Below are 18461 nucleotides of genomic sequence, written 5' to 3' on the forward strand. Positions count from 1 at the left end.
AAGGTTCCCCAAGCCCCCCAGCATGTACCTCTGTAGCAGAGGTTGTTCTGGCAGCCTCCCCCATAACTCGGCGGGCACTCGGAGCAAGGGCGGCCAGTCTTGTATGGAGCTTCTCCGATCCAGTTGCCCCTGCAAGCACAAGAGCAACGTGCACCCATCAGACACCCAAATACCCACGGTAGCAACAGCTCTGAATCCTTCACCCCTAAGACCACCTGGGACTGAAAGAGTGGGGAAAACGGGTGTTTCTGCTGTGCTGATCTTTGGACAGGGTGAAATCATGACCTGTCCCTACTCTGTCCATCCCTGTGCTGCCTGTTGTCCTCCAGCAATAGCTCTGGGGGCTCGGGAGCTGCCTCCCATTTGCCCAACACTTGTCCTCATCCCTCTTGCTCATCAGAGCCACAGGTCTCCCACCATTTTTTGCAAAACCCCCAGCAAGTTGCATGGGACATGCTGGAGCGCAGCTCTAACCTTTAAAAAGCTGCTCCATTTTCTATCTGGAACTATTTCCAAACAGAAAAACACTAGAAAATACATGGACCCTCAATGTCAGATCATCTAGGAACCAGAGCAGCACTTGGCACTCTCTCGTCATCCAACTTGGCCATCCTTAAGTCCCCAGTTTTGCCTCTGAGGGTGCAGAAACACCATCCTGGCTCGAGCAACTAAGCAAAGACTAAACAACCAGCCTAGGAAAGCCTTGTAAGAAAAACGGTCCTCCTCATTTCACCTCCAAGATACCATGTTTAGGGTTTTATTTAAACAAATCGCATGCAATATCACTTTTACATTAAACTCCAATGTAAATACTGCGATCTTCTGTAAACAGAAGTAAATCAATGGGTTATTACATTTTCCTGAATAAAGTACCCACAAACAAAAGCCCTTTTTGGCACTCTGTAGTGCAAATTTTAGGGGCCGGGAAGGTTGAAGGGGACAGAGTTCAGCCCATGGCTATGAACCCTTTGGTTATTGCTCTTTCAGCTGTTTCCACCTATAAGGCTAGATGAGGACAATGTGCACTGGTGCCAGAGAGAAAAGATTCAGCAGAAACTGCAGAAATTGAGTGTTTTTCCATCCAGCAGCCCTGGATGGATGATGTGCAAATAGTTCAACCTGCTGTGGGAGCTCCATGGGTGACGTTGCGATCCCGCACAAGGAGCAGGTTATTAAATCCCATCAAACCACAAGTTTAATGTTCTCAGCAGCTGATTTTGGGAGGGGGGCTTAGACAACCCACCCATGGGGCTCTGCCTCGACCATGCTGTGAACTGCCAGCTCTGTGCCCACACATCTTTTTTCTCTGCCTTTTTTTGCCTGATGATCTCCAGCTCTACAAGCCACTCCATTTGTACATAATGATTCCCCTGTTTCATTTTGTTGCTAAGATTTAAATCACCAAGGACTTGGAGTGGGTATGTTTCTCCTATTAACCAATTAAGTAGAAAATATTAATTGCCGTTGCCAAGGAGGACACTGCTCCTGGATATAGTAGTCAAGAAACATGATTTTCATTTTGAAATTTAGTCAAACCATCAAGTTAGCTGCATCAGTCAAGAGTTAGCTATTTCACTTTTTTTTCTTTTTCTTTTTTAAAGCCACGGGGAGCTCATCGGGTCTGGGATTTACAGAGGCTGCTGCTGGAATGGCGTTAATCACCACCCCAGCCCCTCCCAGCCTCTGAGCTTGGCAGCTCCATCCTGGCCATCTCCTGCTCCTCCTTCCCGTGGCAGGAACATCAAAGCTCCAGCCTGGCCCCAGCCTCTCATTCACTTTTCCAGGCAATGCTCAAAAGTCTTGAACCAGCTCTCTGCTACCGTCTAAAGAGCAAACTTAAAGCCACAACCACCGGTCTAGACTGCCTGAAATCTCTTCCCCAGATCCCGGGCTAGTTAAGCAAGCTGCCAGTTTTAGGAAAGCTGGAGAGAGCCCAGCTCATTGGCCTTACTTGGGCGAGTAATTGCAGACCAGGTAGACGGCATTCTCCCAGATTTCTCCCCAGACGTTCATCTGCTTGCAGACGTTCACGGCACACCCGATCTTGTTCGTCGTGGCCCAGACTATCTGCAAGTGCAACGCAGTTACTGAAAATAAGCAAATTCACCCATTGTGGGCACACATTGCAGTGATAACTGGGACATGTGTGAGGATGTGGCAAACAGGATCACAGAAGTGTTTGTTCTGCTGTACTTGATGCTGCTGAGGCTGCATCCCAAGCCCTGGGGTCAGTTCTAGGTCCCTCACAACAATAAAGACCTTGAGGTGCTAGAACGAGTTCAGAGAAGGGAATGGAGCTGGGGAAGGGGCTGGAGCACAAGTGTGATGGGAGCGGTTGAGGGACCGGGGGGGGTTCAGCTGGAGAACAGGAGCTGAGGGGAGACCTTCTGATCTCTGAACTGCCTGAAAGGAGCTTGGAGCATGCAGGGTGTTGGTCTCTTCTCCCAAGTAATAAGCAATAGGATGAGATGAAACAGACTCGAGCTGCATCAGTGGAGGTTTAGATTGGATATTGGGAATAATTTCTTCCCGGAAAGGGCTTTTGGGCATTGGAACAGGCTGCCCAGGGCAGTGGTGGAGTCACCAACCCTGGAGGGGTTGAACAGACGCAGAGACGAGGTTCTCAGGAACATGGGTCAGTGCCAGAGTTGGGTTATGGTTGGACTCTATGGCCTTCAGGGTCTCTTCCAACCAAAATGATTCTATAATTCTATGCAGAGAGTAGAGATGTGCAATGCCTTCAGCTGCTTTACCTGGGTGTAATGTGTGCACATGGAGCCAGTGCATTTCTCTGGACACCATGGGTTGCACTCGTGAGGATACGGGTACGTGTAATCTTTGACTTCATCATACCAAGATTGGACGTGGAAAGCTGGAGATCGATATCTGAAGGAAGAAAGACAGTTTAAATCACAAAGTTCTGGTAAAAGTTTTCAAACAACATCTGCAGCTCAGATTTTTCAATAGAAGTGTTGTTAATTTTTATTTAAAAGTTGCTCAAGGTAAGTACCATTGACTGAAAAACTGTTGCTTAAAGAACCCAGTAATGTGGTCTAATGATGAGGAAAAAAATTTCATTGAAAACATTAAAGATTACTTTTTTCCCTAAGATTCACAGCCCCGTCTGACTTTCCGTATTATTTATAAGCTGGACACACTCTTCAAGTGCTGCTGACCTGAAATGTCCTCCTGACTTTTCCACACAACTACAAAAAAACCCTTCTAGTTTGGCAGAAATTTGTATTTTGAAAGTAAACAGAAGTTCAGGTTTGCCAAACATGTTAAACCAAAAGGCACCACGTACCTATTTTACCACCAGGCAATTTGCTAAATCTGGAAGTGCACTAGCAATTAAAAATGTAAAACCTTTGAAAGCCAGCAGGCTTTTTCACACTCACATCACACCAAGAGTTACACTACACACGTATACCACCTTTTATCGCAGCAATTTTCTCAAGCCCCCGCACACGCTGCATCTATTTTGTGCAAACTACGCACCAGATATTACAGTTTGTGGCAGCACTGATGCTACTTGTGCTGTTTGAGGAAAAACAAATGGTGTTAAAATTACCTGTAGAAACATATGCATTTTGCAGGCTACATATACAGTGAGCAAACAGAGCAATCTGCAAATTCTGGATCAAAGCAGAGAAGTGCTTCGAACCCAATGCTTTTTATTCCTTTCAACAGCTCACTTGAAGCAAGAGGCCAGAAATACTAATGATGTCATTACCAACTGGGGTTTGCTCTTTCAGCGAACTCTTCATTAAAAATCATTCATTAGAAGCATTTTAAAAACACTCATCTCATGATGTCATTAAGTGAATACTTTCCGAATCCTATTTTACAGGAGAGGAAATCGAAGCAATCAAGTTATGGCCCGTTCCTGAAAAAACGGCGATAAATCAGATTTCTTTTTCCTCTCAGTGACTACAAAGGGAGCAAGATTGGATCTGCCTCCATTAGTAACCTATGGCCACTTAAACACTTGTAGAAAAGCCAAGAACAGCCCGATATTTTTTACTTTGTTTCCAATGGATTAACCACTCTACTTTCCCATCATTATTTTATTCTGCCAACAAAAACAGGCCTGATTTTTATATCGGGCCAGCTTCACACCAGCAAATTTCCATTGCTTTCAACCAAGTTCTACCAGATTCACAACAAGCGTAGCTGCATTTCCACCCATTAGGGCTCCTGAGCACATACAAAATGTTTGCTGTACAAAACAGACTTAACCTAGAACAGGCTTAATAACAGGGGCTTAACAATAAACAAATTTAACCATGAGATGAAGAGACAGATCCCTTTGGAAGCCTTAACATCAGCTTTCCTAGCTGGGTTAACAGCTCTGGGTTAAAAACCTACCCCAGAAAGCTGAACAAAAAAATCTGCAAAGTGCTTTCAGTTTGGAGACATTAGGAGCTGGATAAATATTTATGGGAAATACAGCAAGAGATAATTAATTCTGAACTAGCAACTGAGTCCAAACATTGTTCCAGAGAAATTTCAGCTTTCAGCCAGTTCTCAGTGTCGTGCCTGAAGTCCCCCCAAAACAGAAGATTCAGGAACAAGCATTATGGCTTCTACAGTTGTGCTCCTTAGGGGGTATGAGTGACCTTAAGCACATGACAGATAAAAGGAGTAAGCCAAATCCATGTTGGTTTGCTGGGAACAAGCGGCTGAAGGTGGTTGCAGATGGCATCCCTGTAACCATTGCACCGAAGCAATTGCAATTAAAAATCCTCAGTTTTTCCCCCATCTCCCCAGTGCTCTACCAAGCATCAAGAAGACAACCCTTTCCAACCGGCTCCAAAGGAGGACCCACAAATTGCTCTTTGCCGTGAGCTTGTGGCACCCCAACTCTTACCTGCCCCAGTGAACCGCCAAGTTCTGTCCAATTGACCTGATGAGGGCACTCGGCCCATGGTCCCAGATACACTGCTGAGCCCAAGCGTGGGCTGATCTTTCCAGCTCATCATCCCAGGTCTTCAAGGCATTGAGAGAGAAAAGAATAGGTCAGTTCATCATCTCAAGCTTATTAGATCGAGAGACTCAATCAACAGCAGTTAGTGAAGAAAGACTAAATTACAGCTCAACCCTCGGTGTCTGGTCTGTCTTTGTGAAGCCAGCACATTGTAATGATGTGCCCTGACCTAAAACCAAGTTGTTCTAGATGTCCCCTGCCATGGAAACACAGGGCACTAAACAGTCTATTATTTTTCTTGCCGGATGCCATGCTTCTTAGGACATGCTTTGCACAGGTCAGCAGAAAACACACCTGGTGAGACCTCAAGAACCCATCTAGACTATCCACCTTAAAACACAAGATACTCTTGCAGGTGTTTTTCTAAGTTGTTAGAACAAAACAAAACAATAACAACAACAAAATCAATTGTGGAGATCGCAGCACTTCCTCACCCATTTCTGAGATCTGCAAGACTTCTAACATGCTGTCAGTGCTCTGATGTAGTTGCAGCTTGATTTTCCTTCCATTGTCCTCAATATCAGGACATTTCCCAGTTTTCTCATCAAATGGGACTCCAACCGTGGATGTGCTCCTGTCCTTCACTATCAACATCGTTGAAGATTTTTGGCCCAATCTCTTGAGCAAGGGACACGGGTCTGAGGCTCCCAGTCCCATCTCTCCTTCCAGAATAACTGCTGAGTCCACCAAAGGATCCAGTCAAATTTGTCAGAGGTGGCAAAGCCCCAGAGCTGTCAAACTAATATCACTCTCAGTGAAACAGGCATCAGGTTAGAAGTGACAAATCTCATTTATGTTCCCACTGAGAGAAGGACTTTGGTGTGAGATCAGTCCTCGCTGAATATCACCCAGCTATAAGCCAAACAAGAGCTCAAACATGATACAAAGGCAAACAGAAAAGCTGGCTTCATTGGCTCTGCTGCCCAGGAGTATATTTGTTTTTAAGGCCAGACTTGCTGGACCCAGGAGACAGTGCCCTGAATTCATTGTGTAATTACTGACAGCTGGTCTATTCAGAACAGCCCTTAGAGGATAATTCATTGGGATTAAAATATTACCGCACATTCCTACAAATAAACCCAAAGGGAAGAGAAGTCTTGTAGTGTGTCTACAGTCCGTTCACATGCCAGCACGAGATTATGTCCTCATTGGACGTTTACCATCACAACCAGCTGGTCTTTCCAAGTCCCGTCTTCTCCAGAAGAAAAGCAGCTCCTGATCTCAAACATCTCAAAGGACCCATCAGACCCCATTTGGAGGACTGGAGGGCATTTAGGTTCTCAAACACATTTCAAACCCATCAACTGCTCATTCTGAGTATCTGAACACAGCCTCGGGCAGTTATAACTGGGATGGAGAGGAACTGCACATCCCTCACTAAGATGACAGGAAAACACGGTGTCTCCTGGACCTTGATGTGTCTACACAATCTTTCTCAGGCAAACATGAGCTCACCTAACCAAGCTAACAGCCTGGACCCCCGAGAACACCTTATCATTAAGCATGCTCAGCAACCCAAATTCCAACAACACCTCAGAGCTGCTCTGAGCTCATCAGCTTGGCCAAGCAAATTCAGGTCAATCTGCAAAACCCCGTGCAGACACAACTCTGACAGAAGGAATAAAAACCCTTTTCTGCCTCAGCCCTCCAGCTCCTTGAAGGTGTATGGGATCTGACCCACCACACACACATTTCCAGTCCTCCCTTCAAGCAGACTGTTGCGATTGTGCCTAGACACACAGCTTTTTGTGGTCTCCCACTTTCTGCACCAGGCAATGACCAGCCACAATCCGCCTTCCCATCCAACACAGAAGCCACAGAAACTCTCCCCAGACATTATGCGCTACAAGCACTTCAGGCTTTCTAGTAGAGCATTATTCCCTGCAGCCTCAAAGGTGGAGACACTCCAAATCTCCTAATTTAATGCAGAAACATTATGAACACTAGGCTATTAAATGGAAATGGATGCGAACATATGTGTTACATCTTCCTTTGATGCCTACGGATAAAACAAATGAACTCGGACAAAAGATACTCAACGGGCAATTGGGAACGAGCTACGTCTTTGCATGGCTTTGTGCTTGATGAGTAGAGAAGCTCATTTCTGCAGGCGTCAGATTACAAAGCCTTCCCATTTAAATTAGAGCAGTTATTTGCCTCTTGCTTCTCAGACATGAATGCGGTCAGGAGACTGGAATTATTTCAGAGCAATAAACATATTAAAAAAAAATAGATTTCAGACTTTCCCAGCTACACTTACAAGAATTCTTTCTGCCAATATTCAAAGCAGTATCTCGGAAGAGTCCTGAAGCTAAAGGGGCCGTGTACGTCTGTGCTCAGTCCCCTTCCCAAGCAGAGACTGAGAAGCCTTTGGGTATGTGCAATTCCAAGTGATTCAGCACACGGACTCTCTTTTTTTTACTCCTTCAAATTTTTAATGGCCTTTCAAAGTACAGTATTCACTGTACACGTTAAATACATGCATGGCATGCACACACGATTTTACAATTTGTAGGTATGTACTCCATAAAGAGTCAATTTACTCAGCCTAACTAGTTTGTAAACCCGATCCCAGACACCTGAGTTGTAGCGACCAGGTTACTCTCTCATTTTTCTCCCCATCTTAGACTTCTTACAATAATGGCAATTTACTTTTAAAAGTGGCACGGGAGCCCAAGACTGACATGTACTGTCAGAAGCTCAGATACACTTTGCTAATCCACACAGAAATACTATTCTTTCCTGACAAGGACAGCCACCACCCTACAGTTGAGCGGAAGGGTGGACACCTTGCACATGAAGGCAAGCTATTAACAAATTATTTTCCTTCCAGCAATCTGTACTGAGAACAATTTTGTTTTATCCAGCTATCTTTGAGGCTCCACATGAGAAAAGTTTTCTGCCTTTCATCACTGCTGAAACCATCTGACCAAGCCATTTTAAAAGGTCAAGACGTCTTAGGAACTATTATGTCCTTTTTATTCTGGATTTTAGTCTTGGCACCCATCCATGGCTGTGACTGCTGTTATAAAGCCCAAACACACAGTGCAAGTGTTGATCATAAAACTGTTACACAGTTAAGACAATTCCATATTCGACCAGCTTCGTTGGGAAGATGTACACAACTCACTCATTTTTCATCAACACTGAATATCTGTGCTAGCTTTCAATTAATTATACAAACCCAGCACCAAAACTGTTTCTTTCTTAATTTCTTCATTCCACTTTACTTTTATCCCATATGTATATAATTCTTTTGATCTCCAGATAAGTCATGGGATTCCCTGTGTTATTGCTTTCATATTAACAGCCTCCACCAACTAAAGTCCTCCTGTAGGAGACCGATGTGTCCCTTTCCTGGAATATATTAGCACCCCTTGCTACTTTGCATCAGGTGAATACGTCAGATATGGAGCTGGGAGAAAGGACTTTGAAGAGGCAGCATTTGGAGATTGATGGGCAAGAACAAGTTCTGCCTACTTATTCGCAAATTAGCACCACGCGCCTGTGACGCTTCACACCGGCACCAAAGGAAGAGAGGAAAGTTTATCTACAGTACTAAAGACAGACCATACTCTTAAACAAGTCCAAATGAGAAGTGTCCTATACAGGACAAAGGATTAAAGTAAAATTCACATTCAGAATATACACAGCATTTCCAAGTAATGTTGGGTAAACACAAAGACATGAAAGACTGATTATAGCCTTTCCAAGCAGCACCATCTTATGCTCAAGCTTCTTTCTTCACAGCATATAAGGCCCTTTCATTTACCCTCAATCACCCATAAAAACCACTAAAAAAGCACACTGAGCAAAGGCAAACACAGAAGTGTAACCGCGCTGCAAGCAACACCAGCAGCCGGCCAGCGGACGGTCCGCAACGGCAACCCTCTCAGATCCTCCATGCCAACCCAAACACATTTGGCTTTCTCAGGCTTTGTGTTTACTTTCTGGATATTCATCAAGTCACCTCCACTCTGGCAGTACCTTGCCTGCAGGATGACGTGAGAGCCCGCTGAGAATCGAAATACAAAGCACTGGTTCTTAGAAAGACGTGCGGTTTCTGACAAAAGGGGGATGAAAGAACGATGGTTGATGCTCCTGGGGACCAACTGATGGACAACTGTCCCTCCTTCCTGTCCTCTGCCCTCCCTTTGCTTTTGCCTTTCCCTACAGTCTCAAAAGTCAGGATTTTCCATTTGCAAGACTCATTTCAGCACAGCTGGCAAACAATTTTATATTGCATTTAGTGTACTTTTCTTTCACCCTTTTAAACACAGTCTCAACAAATCATTAGTCATTTAATCTGTCAGCAGGAGCACAAAGTTGAAGTGAGGCTAGTTTTGGTCATGCCTATATTTGCACACTGGGAAAAGGCAGACAAAAAAGATTATTTGCCTACATCATTTTCTGGCCCTGCAATATTTTGATGACACGTCAAAAATAGCTCAAAGTAGGGTCTCTGGCATCAGGTAAAAAAAACCCCTATTCATCTGAATTGTTGACGGTAAAGGTCTATTTCAGAGTTATACTTTTCAGTTCTCCCTCTGAAGTGGGAGAATACATTGACCAAACTTTTATTTTGGTTTCTTGAACTATGGAAAGCCAATCGCACCGACCCATCCACCCATGAACTCCCAAGTCTTCTCAGCTATTTCCAGTGACTGAAATTCTTTGCAGATGGAGCCACATTCCTCAAGCCCTGTTTCTCTAAGGTCCTGAATGGATCCCCAGCAGCATCACAGATGTTCGGCTCACACTGGTAATCTCTGGTGACCAGTGTATGACAAAAGGGCAGGTGCTGCTCCCAGCATTGGGTGGCAGCTGATGGCAACCCACAGACCATCAGAGCAGAGCGTAGTGTCCCAAAACACCAGTCACAACAGTCTGAAAGCTTTCCCAGGGAAAATATGGGTTAAACACTAGGGAAAATTTGATGCTTTTATGACATTAAGGTAATGGAAGAACCTGCTGAGGCAGGCTGTGGAATTGCCATCACTGGAGATGGTTTATGAATAATGGAACCACTCCTGAAACTACGCAGCGGATGGACTCGATGACCCATTAGTGGCCCTTTCCAACCAAAACAGTCCAACGATCTAAAGTGTCGTTCACACTGGAATGAAATTGCTCCGGGAAACCTCTTGAGAAAAACTTACTTAAGAGGAAATTTGCTACATCGCAAGGAAAATTAAAATAAAGTTTAAAAAAAGTAATAATAAAGTTAGCTATCAGGAGCTAGACTCACCATGTATTCCATATTAGATGCTGCTGGGTGCACTTGACCTCTCAGTTTATTGTGGAGCATCAGTATCTCCTGTCTGTCTGAGAATAAAATGGCTCTTTTGGATCTGGAATGAGTTTCCCCATCCTGATATTTACTCAGAATCCTCTCCAGGTGACTTGAGTTGGACAAGACGAAGCATTCGGCTGCCTGTCCCAGGAACAGTACACATCCCAGAGGAAGGATCCAAGGCAGGGCAGGGTTCATGTCGCCTCCCCTACAGCCAGCACAAGCGGAGATGAAGACAATGGTCCGTTTCCTTGCAGGGACTCCTGTGGCTCAGTGCAGGTCTGAATTTGGGGGAGAAACAGGCAATCAGAGCAGTGCCGGAGAAGCTTTCAGTGCATATGACCCCCACTGAGGAAGCCACACAACCCAGATTTTTGCTTGCAAAAGAGTGAATCCTACAGTCTAAGTAATTATCATTCACCTCAATGATCTGAACAACACCATAAGTGATGGGAGTTCAGTTTATCACACCTGGCAACGCAACTGATGTTGTGTTGGAAGCAAGCATCACCCCGGCACAGTGGCAGATGTCCTCTCCACCAAAGATGTCAGAGGTACAGGTGTCACTCAGCAACGCTGAGTAATCCCAGCTCCACCCCATCACAGGCAGGAAGGGGAAACATTTAAAGGTATTCACCCAAAAAGCAGCTGTTAAAGTGGAGACCGGCTAAAAGGAAAGTAAAATTCCCAGCAAGCTGGATGGCAAAGGTCAGACGGCAGCAAGAGCTATTTTGGAGGCCCCGCTCTGCCAATAGACTCCAGTAGAGCAGCTGCCAGACTCCGTGAAAGCGGCTGTTTATGTGAAATGTCACCGTAGCGTCGAACAACCAAAATCCCTGCTGGCGAGTGACGCATTGGGGTGTTCTCGCTGACGCATCATTGCTTTACGGCGAGCGGGAACGCGGCCAGCGATATGAATTATGGCAGATGAGGAGAGGAGCCGGAGCACCCATCCTTCCCCCGCCAGAAGATTAGGTGTTCCCGTGCACGCTCAGTAGCTGTCAGCACCGACAGCTCACAGAGACGGTCTCAATTTGGTCATTGCTGGGTTTGAACCGCTTCATTTAATCCCTGTCCCCTCCCTTGCTCCACACTACTCCTGCTCCACCTGCTATTTCCAAACTCTTCCTCTCCCGCCTGTCCTGACATTTCCATCTAACAAGCCTTGCGCATCTTGGCTGGTTTTATTTAGATTATGAGCTATTCAGGGAAGGAAATCTGTGCTGCTGCACAGCTCTGCAGCACCTAATGCTCTTCAGGTGGGATCTAAGAGTCACTAGAGCAGAATCGATCCATCGGGACCATAAGCATCTGTACAGGCAGTGCAAGCACAGCATCTCGCCCCTTTGGGCTAAATTTTGGAAGAAACCTTCCACAACCCCCTCTTCAACACTAGGTGAGGATCTGTTTTTGACAGTGCTGTTAAAAGACACGTGAAAAGCATCCCTGTGCAGCGTCGGGAAAGAAACCCCAAGATTAGCAGGAATTATATGAGAAGTTTCAGCCCAGTGACATGGGACTTGGACACACTGAGACCGGACGAGTTGAAAACCATCCAAGGCAGGGAAGCGCCTTCCAGCTCCCAGCTGGAAAAGCTGTGCTCGAGCACAAAGTCCCAAATCTCAGTTACCCAGACCCAGCACAACAGCACCTGCAGAAGCCAGTGGCAAGCAGAGGTGCTTTGCACAGGTGGGAGCCCAAAACTACTCCAAGGCCATTGAGAACCCCTGAAAACCTCTTGGTTGTCTACACAAAATAGAGAAATTCCTTTTCTGAGGCTTCTCCCTTGTACTGTATTAAGGCAGATGAAAACCAGCTGCCCTCTATCTCTCTCCAGGCAGAGCATTAAGCCTCAGCAGAACAATGCAGGAATGCAATTTGCTCGGTTTAGGTAACGGCTTCTCATTATTTCCTGCTCTGCAGAGCAAGTCGAACACACACGCCTTGTTCCCAGCTCCAGGCACACCTGAAAGACAGGACAGGGCGTTCGGTGGCGTCGGGACAAATATCACATTAACCTCATCCTCTTCCCAGCCCTGTTTGTTGGCATCTGCTTCCCCCCCAAGCAGGAGCCCAACTTTCTAACCTGGCTCCAGAGGGGCAGTGGAGGCAAAACGAGCTGTTGCTTTTGTAGGCTGTCTGACCCAAATTCAGGGAACAATTCCTACTTTGAGGCACTTCCCTGAGAATTTAAAAATAGATGCTCTGCCACAGCCGTTCACAATGTGGCCATTTAGCCCCAGCAGTTGGGACGGCAGCCTGCCCTGTAGGTAGAGCGGGCAGGAACACACAGCGAATATACGCTGCCGTTGTACCCCCTCATTTGGCCGGGTGCCCTTTGCTAAATAGGAGCCCGTATCCACCACCCATTTAAGGCAAACACTGAACTTACAGAGCGGGCAGCTTGAAAAAAAAAAAAAACCCAGCTGTAACATCTGAAAGCCCCGAGGAGCTGCCCCAGTCACGGCTCCACAACGAAGCCAACGCGGCTGGTTTCGTGATCCAGCCAAAACCTTGCAACAGATGGTGCATTATCCCTCAGGATGTTCTTCCCTATATCTTGTTTACGAGCAAGGAAATACTTGGGCTTCTTTAAAATTAGGTCACTTTGGCACTATCTTCTTTATCACTTGGGGTGTGCAGGTCCCTTTCTCTGCTTTGGCTTGAGGTGGGGAGCCCCGGCATCCATAGGAAGGATGAAGTGATCACAGAGGGAGCCAAGAGCTCCCTGGCCAGATTAACTGAAAGCAGCAGATAGATGCTCATGTTTCAGCAAGCTCTCATTGATTTCAGATGTCCATCCATTTACCTCTCTTAATATCTTCATGCCCAGGTGCAATGAAACACCCGGACACATGTTAAAAGAGCAGCGGGGCCAAGCGCCCTGCAGAGCTGGGACAACACATTGGGGCTCCATCAGGAGCTCCTCATCGGGGAAAATTGAAATCATATTGCCTTGGAGCTGGGATTTGACATTATTTAGAGAAAATTATCAGCTGACAGTCAGCTGAGGAAGCCTCTGCTGTTTGTTTTCAAGGGTTCAAGTGGAGTATGAGCACAGCCTCCCTTGAAACGCATCGGGCCCTTGATACTGGTGCCAGGTAAACATCTGGGAGCGATCAGAAATGAGTGAGTCAGCAAAAAATGACTGTAAAGCCTGTCCAAACTAGGGACAAAGGAGAGGCCTTCTGCTGGGGTCTGAGGAAGTCAAAAAGCAGCGCCGGACTTTGAAAAAGAGTATTTTTAGAAAGCTATTTCCCTAGCTAATGGATGGTGTCTGCATTTCGCAGAAAGCAGAAGAGCTGGTGGCGTTTGGAGCCTGGCACGCAGCGCCTGCTAAAGCCACATGCAGGCTGACTTCTGGTCTTCATTATGTCTCTGCTTCACCTTAGTCTTTACAGCTTTTGATCTTCAACTGCCTCCCTAGTGAAGCAGATTAGTAGGTGTCTACTCCTTGGTTGGCATTTGCAGCTAAAATATCCCGAGAGCTGTGGGCTTATACATGGAACAAGCTGACAAGGCAAGGAAATGTAAGAGTTAGCTCAGGATGCCAGCAAAGCATCTAAGCCAGCAAAGCTGAGGGGAGTAAAGCCTAGGATCAGCTTTTAACAGGAGTTAGCCTGGGATCAGCTTTTAACAGGAGTTAGCCTGGGATCAGCTAACCTGTGGAAAGAAATCCAGGGGTTAAGCCACAACATACTTGATGCATTAAAGCCCAGGCCATCTATTTAACTGAGATGAGCATTCTCAGCTTTGAAGAATTGTGTTGGCTTCAAAAGAAAAGTGTGATGACAAGTTCCCTGACGCAGGACATAACGCTGTCTGCACAGAACACTCTATGCATTCAGCATCCTCGAGGCCACGGGCCAAAACATCTGGATCTCCCATTACAATCCACTCCCACAGAAGCGAAGTGGGTGAGTTTCTACACAAAACCACACGGAAAACCCACTGGTAACACACACAACATGTGGCGACGCTGTGAAATTCTTTTGAGACAGGACTTTAGAGCAGAATTGCACAAAGACAGGCTTCTTGGAGCAGGCCAGTGGTGCCCATGGGTAGTCAGCTCTTAGAGACTGTCACAGCATCCCTTAGATATTTTCTATTTGTGTAGAAATCCACTCCTGTCCTTGCAAACTCCTCCCATTCATTCAAGATTAATGTTTATTAATCTTGCATTAACCTCTCAAAGCATACATAAGGGCAGCTCAGACAGCATTGTGCTATTTTATACTACGCAGGCAACTTTTGGGAGACGTTACTAAAAGTGTGCCTACTTAAATAAAGGCATTTCACACACACCCCCAAACCACATTGCAGAAGCAGGGACCGAAGCTTACACTTACCTCGTCGAATCCTTCCAACTCCCCAGGAAATCGTAGCTCCTCCAAGCCTCCTTGTGGAAAATTAATTATATATCTGAAATATTTGAACTAGGAGGAGGGGGATAAAAAAAAATAAAAATAAAAGGATGAAATAAGTCTTAGGAGGAACGCGAGGTCTCAGCTCAGCAGCTCATACCAACTGCAGTCTCACAGAGCTCCCCAGTGGTATTTATGCTCTCCAGGCAAAAAGGACAACCCTGGATCGTCCTGTTTGGCAAGGGGCCTGCAGGAATAACGAAAAGAAGAAAAAAAAAAAATAAAGAAAAAAGAAAAAAAAAAAGAGGCAGGAGCAACGAGCGGGGGATGTCGCTGGGGATGTCAGCAGTTTGTAGACGGTCATTGGGGCTCAGCAAGTTCGGGCCATCCTTCCCAGGGCTGTAACACAACACCCGGGAGAGGGGAGGAGGAGGAGGAGGAGAAGTGCAGCCGGATGATCTATAAAAGGGTTTTTTTTCTCTCTCCTGCAGCAGCGGGAGGCAAAGCTCAGACCGGCGGGAATGGGGATGGGGCTCCGCGCACACACCGCGAATTCAAGGAAAGCGCTTTTTCCTCAAGCCGCTTGTCTCCATTTCCCGCTCCCCACGGGAACAACCCCCAGCTCCAGGGCTGAGCCAGCTCCCTGCTCCCAGCATTCCCCCTTTTTAGCAAAACTGGGCGTTTGCTGGGAAACAGGAGATTTATCTCCCTGGCGTTTGTTCCCAAAGCTCGCCCACCGCTGACACCCGCGGTTCGGCCCCGCTGCTCCGGCACTAAGTTACAAAGAATACGAAAGACAAAAAGTTAGCGAGATGTCAGGCTCACCTCTCCTGCCGATGCTCAAACAGCCTGCACATCCAACTCCGTGCCTGCAGCCACATGGTTTTATTCACTCTGAAAGGAAACGATTGAGCAAATGATGAGTTGAAAGTTCCTTTTTTTTTCTTTGCATAAACAAACAGGAAAAAATAACATGAGTGCATCACAGTATCATGAGTAACAATGTGAGAGATTAACAGCACCCCTGCAGCAGCTGCCCGTGGAACCAGGTCCTGGCATTGCCACCAACGGGAGTTGGTGTCCTCATAGGCAGCACCCCTTGGTGTCCCCATAGGCAGCACTGTGGGGCTGGCACATAGCCAGGGTGACCCAACCCAGAGTGTCCACCTCGGGACAGGACACCAGCACTGGAGCACCCATCTCCCGTATCAGCCATATCCAAACCACGATTTTTCCAAATCCACCATTTAGTCTAAAGTTTTCATGGAAAAATAGTCCTTCCATTCTTCTAAGCACTCAATGTTTATATCTTCAAGCAAAACACCAATCAATTTTATTTACTATCTGCAAGAAGGAAGCTGACAAGATATTCTGCCCTGAGAGGTTCGTTTAAACCCAGCAGTGCTCAAAAAGCGGAATGACATTCATCAAACTTGTTCAACAGCGCGTGAGTGAAGCAGCAAATATTGGCAGCTGAGAGAGCGACTCCATCGAGCAAACAACCCCTCTGAAGTCAGCTCCAAAACTTATCTGTGATTTTATCTCTTACACGATTTTCCCAAGAACTTTTTGAGAAGTAGCAGATTCTCATCACTCAGGGTTTATATTCAGCACTGGTTTTAGTTTGTCTTTTAAACTGAGTTTTAGCTGGGAGCTAAGACCTCACCAGTCAGTCTTAGTCCTGCAGTCTTGGTACGGCCACAACAACCTTCCTGGCTGCTCTTCCTCTTGCTGGCCACATTCTCCCAGCTGTATTTACAAAGAGTTTCTATTTACTTCAAAACAAACTGTGTATGTAAACGGGCAACACACGGTCCATCATTTGGACCTGGCACTTCTACCCTGCTAGGAGGGATTCAGGGCAGTTTGGGCAGCTCGCTCCCAAAACAGCTCAGGTGCTGCCACCAGCAAACCAGCGACCACACAGAACTGGGCTGACAGGAGGTGCTGCACTTCTTTACTTTAATAAAATCACTGTATCCTCCTTTTTTTTTTTTTTTCTTTTTTTTCCTTCTTCCTCCTCTGGATCAATGAGTTTGCTATATTTGCAGAGGGCTTATTTCATCAGCTAAAAGATGCCGGAGCCCCCAGTTTCCTAATTTCCCCAAATAACGAGTGGAGAACCATGGTGCTCCCACACAGGCAGCCACCCCAAAACCACACACCCCCCCAGCCCTAACTCATGGGCCTCAGAAGCTGCTATTCACTCCAATTACCAGAAAGTTGAATTAACTCGTTTTTAATCTCTCACACTGACATACAAATGATTTCCAGATCTCAGAGAAATCCAGTGTTTTGTAATCTCTCCACAAATGTTCCTATGGGAAATTATTCCCTGTAGGATGGCCAGGGCTGTCTGACTTCTCCATTGATCCTGCTACTTTACAAAGATTAGATTTCTTAAATGCATTTTTTGATAGACACCAGTTTGGTTTCACTGTACAAGTCATACATGGTTGTTCTTGGGGATGAGCACAGCCCGGAACGAGACTTTTTATGCACCTCGTTTTGTCTCGAGTCAGCAGTTTCAGGTCATACGTTTGACCAAAGCCAAAACAATCAGAAATTACTTTTAATCATTCAGCGTTATTACCGCCTTGATTATAACGTCTCCATTTCATATGTGGTAAAAGCCACATAAAGCAGGCTGCATATGTAAGTATATATTAGCAGAGAACGCTTTTAATGTAATAGCCAATGAACAGGAAGAAACACAGATTTTACTATGCCCTCCTAATTGAACATGCAGACAGCATGTCTTGATTTTCAACTTGAGCTAAATTCCCCTTTATTTCCTATTCAAATAGTGGCTCAGCAGTAACAGCACCAACCATGAGCAGGGGCAGAGGAAGGAACAGGGCGAGGGGTTCAAAACCTTCGCGTTAACTCCTGTTACCATCCCGTTTTGACTCCTGCTCTGGAACAGAGGGAGCACAAGGGCAAGTGCTGCCCACTGACATTTTCCCCCTCCCATTTGGACTTTGTCTCTACTGGAGGACGATGCAGTGGGGTAGAGGTGGCCAAAAAATCCCCCACTACATCCATCCTGCCCCTCTGCAGAAGATGAGATGAAGATGCTCTGGTCTCGACTTTACGGCATGATGCTGCCTTGACATTATAGAGATGGACTAACAGCGTGGGGATCCTGAATCACTGGGCTTTTTGCAAGATTTACTCCCAAATATAACTAATATTTGGCATTGTGAACCATTTATTCTTTCTCACTGCTCTCCCATTTTGGCGCAGCCTGAACTGCGACCACCTGGATTCATCTACAGCTGCTTTTCCTCCTCATAATAAAGAACGTTTCCCCCAACTATTTAATCTGCTGATATATGCAAGAAAAAAACCTCCCCACAAAATTTCCCAGAGCCTCTGCCGTTTTGCCAGTGCCCAGGTAAAAAAAATAGGGCAGTAAGACAAGGAAACAAGCACACAAGCAGCAATTTCAGAAGTAAATTGCTTAATTTTGGACGCACCGCTTACCACTCTAAGCACAAGCGAAACATCAAGTAAACACTACAACCGCCCTCACCTTGTCATTGCAGCTCAGCACATTTCCTGGTTACATCTGCAATGAGAGATGTTGAAATGCACTTTTTTAAGAATAAAGTATAATAATGGGTACAGATCTGCAGACTGAAACCATTCTGAGACATCAACCCAACACACTCATCTTTGGAGGCTTCCCCCTGAAACAGAGAAGGTGAATTGCAATCACAAGATCCATAGCCATCAAGTCTGGTTATTTGCTAATACAAATTCTTTCCAAAGTTGTTTGGGTCAGTAGAAATAGCCTGGAATAAACCTCAGAGTC

The 18461-nt window shown here is 45.9% G+C and overlaps 1 protein-coding gene across 1 annotated transcript in view; it reads right to left on the minus strand.

Moving 5' to 3' along the window:
* The window catches only part of CRISPLD2 (cysteine rich secretory protein LCCL domain containing 2), a 30382-nt gene extending 15500 nt beyond the window's left edge, over positions 1–14882 (minus strand). Inside the window, exons 1-6 of the mRNA XM_065848481.2 lie at positions 14630–14882; positions 10236–10561; positions 4871–4989; positions 2754–2886; positions 1952–2067; positions 29–129 (exon numbers count right to left, since the gene is read on the minus strand). Coding sequence (XP_065704553.1) covers positions 29–129; positions 1952–2067; positions 2754–2886; positions 4871–4989; positions 10236–10478 — 712 coding nt within the window. The 5' untranslated portion in view covers positions 10479–10561; positions 14630–14882. The remainder of the gene's footprint in view (positions 1–28; positions 130–1951; positions 2068–2753; positions 2887–4870; positions 4990–10235; positions 10562–14629) is intronic.
* Between the last annotated feature and the right edge of the window lie 3579 nt (positions 14883–18461).

Source organism: Patagioenas fasciata, chromosome 13 (genome assembly GCF_037038585.1).
Source record: "Patagioenas fasciata isolate bPatFas1 chromosome 13, bPatFas1.hap1, whole genome shotgun sequence".
Lineage (NCBI taxonomy): Eukaryota > Metazoa > Chordata > Aves > Columbiformes > Columbidae > Patagioenas > Patagioenas fasciata.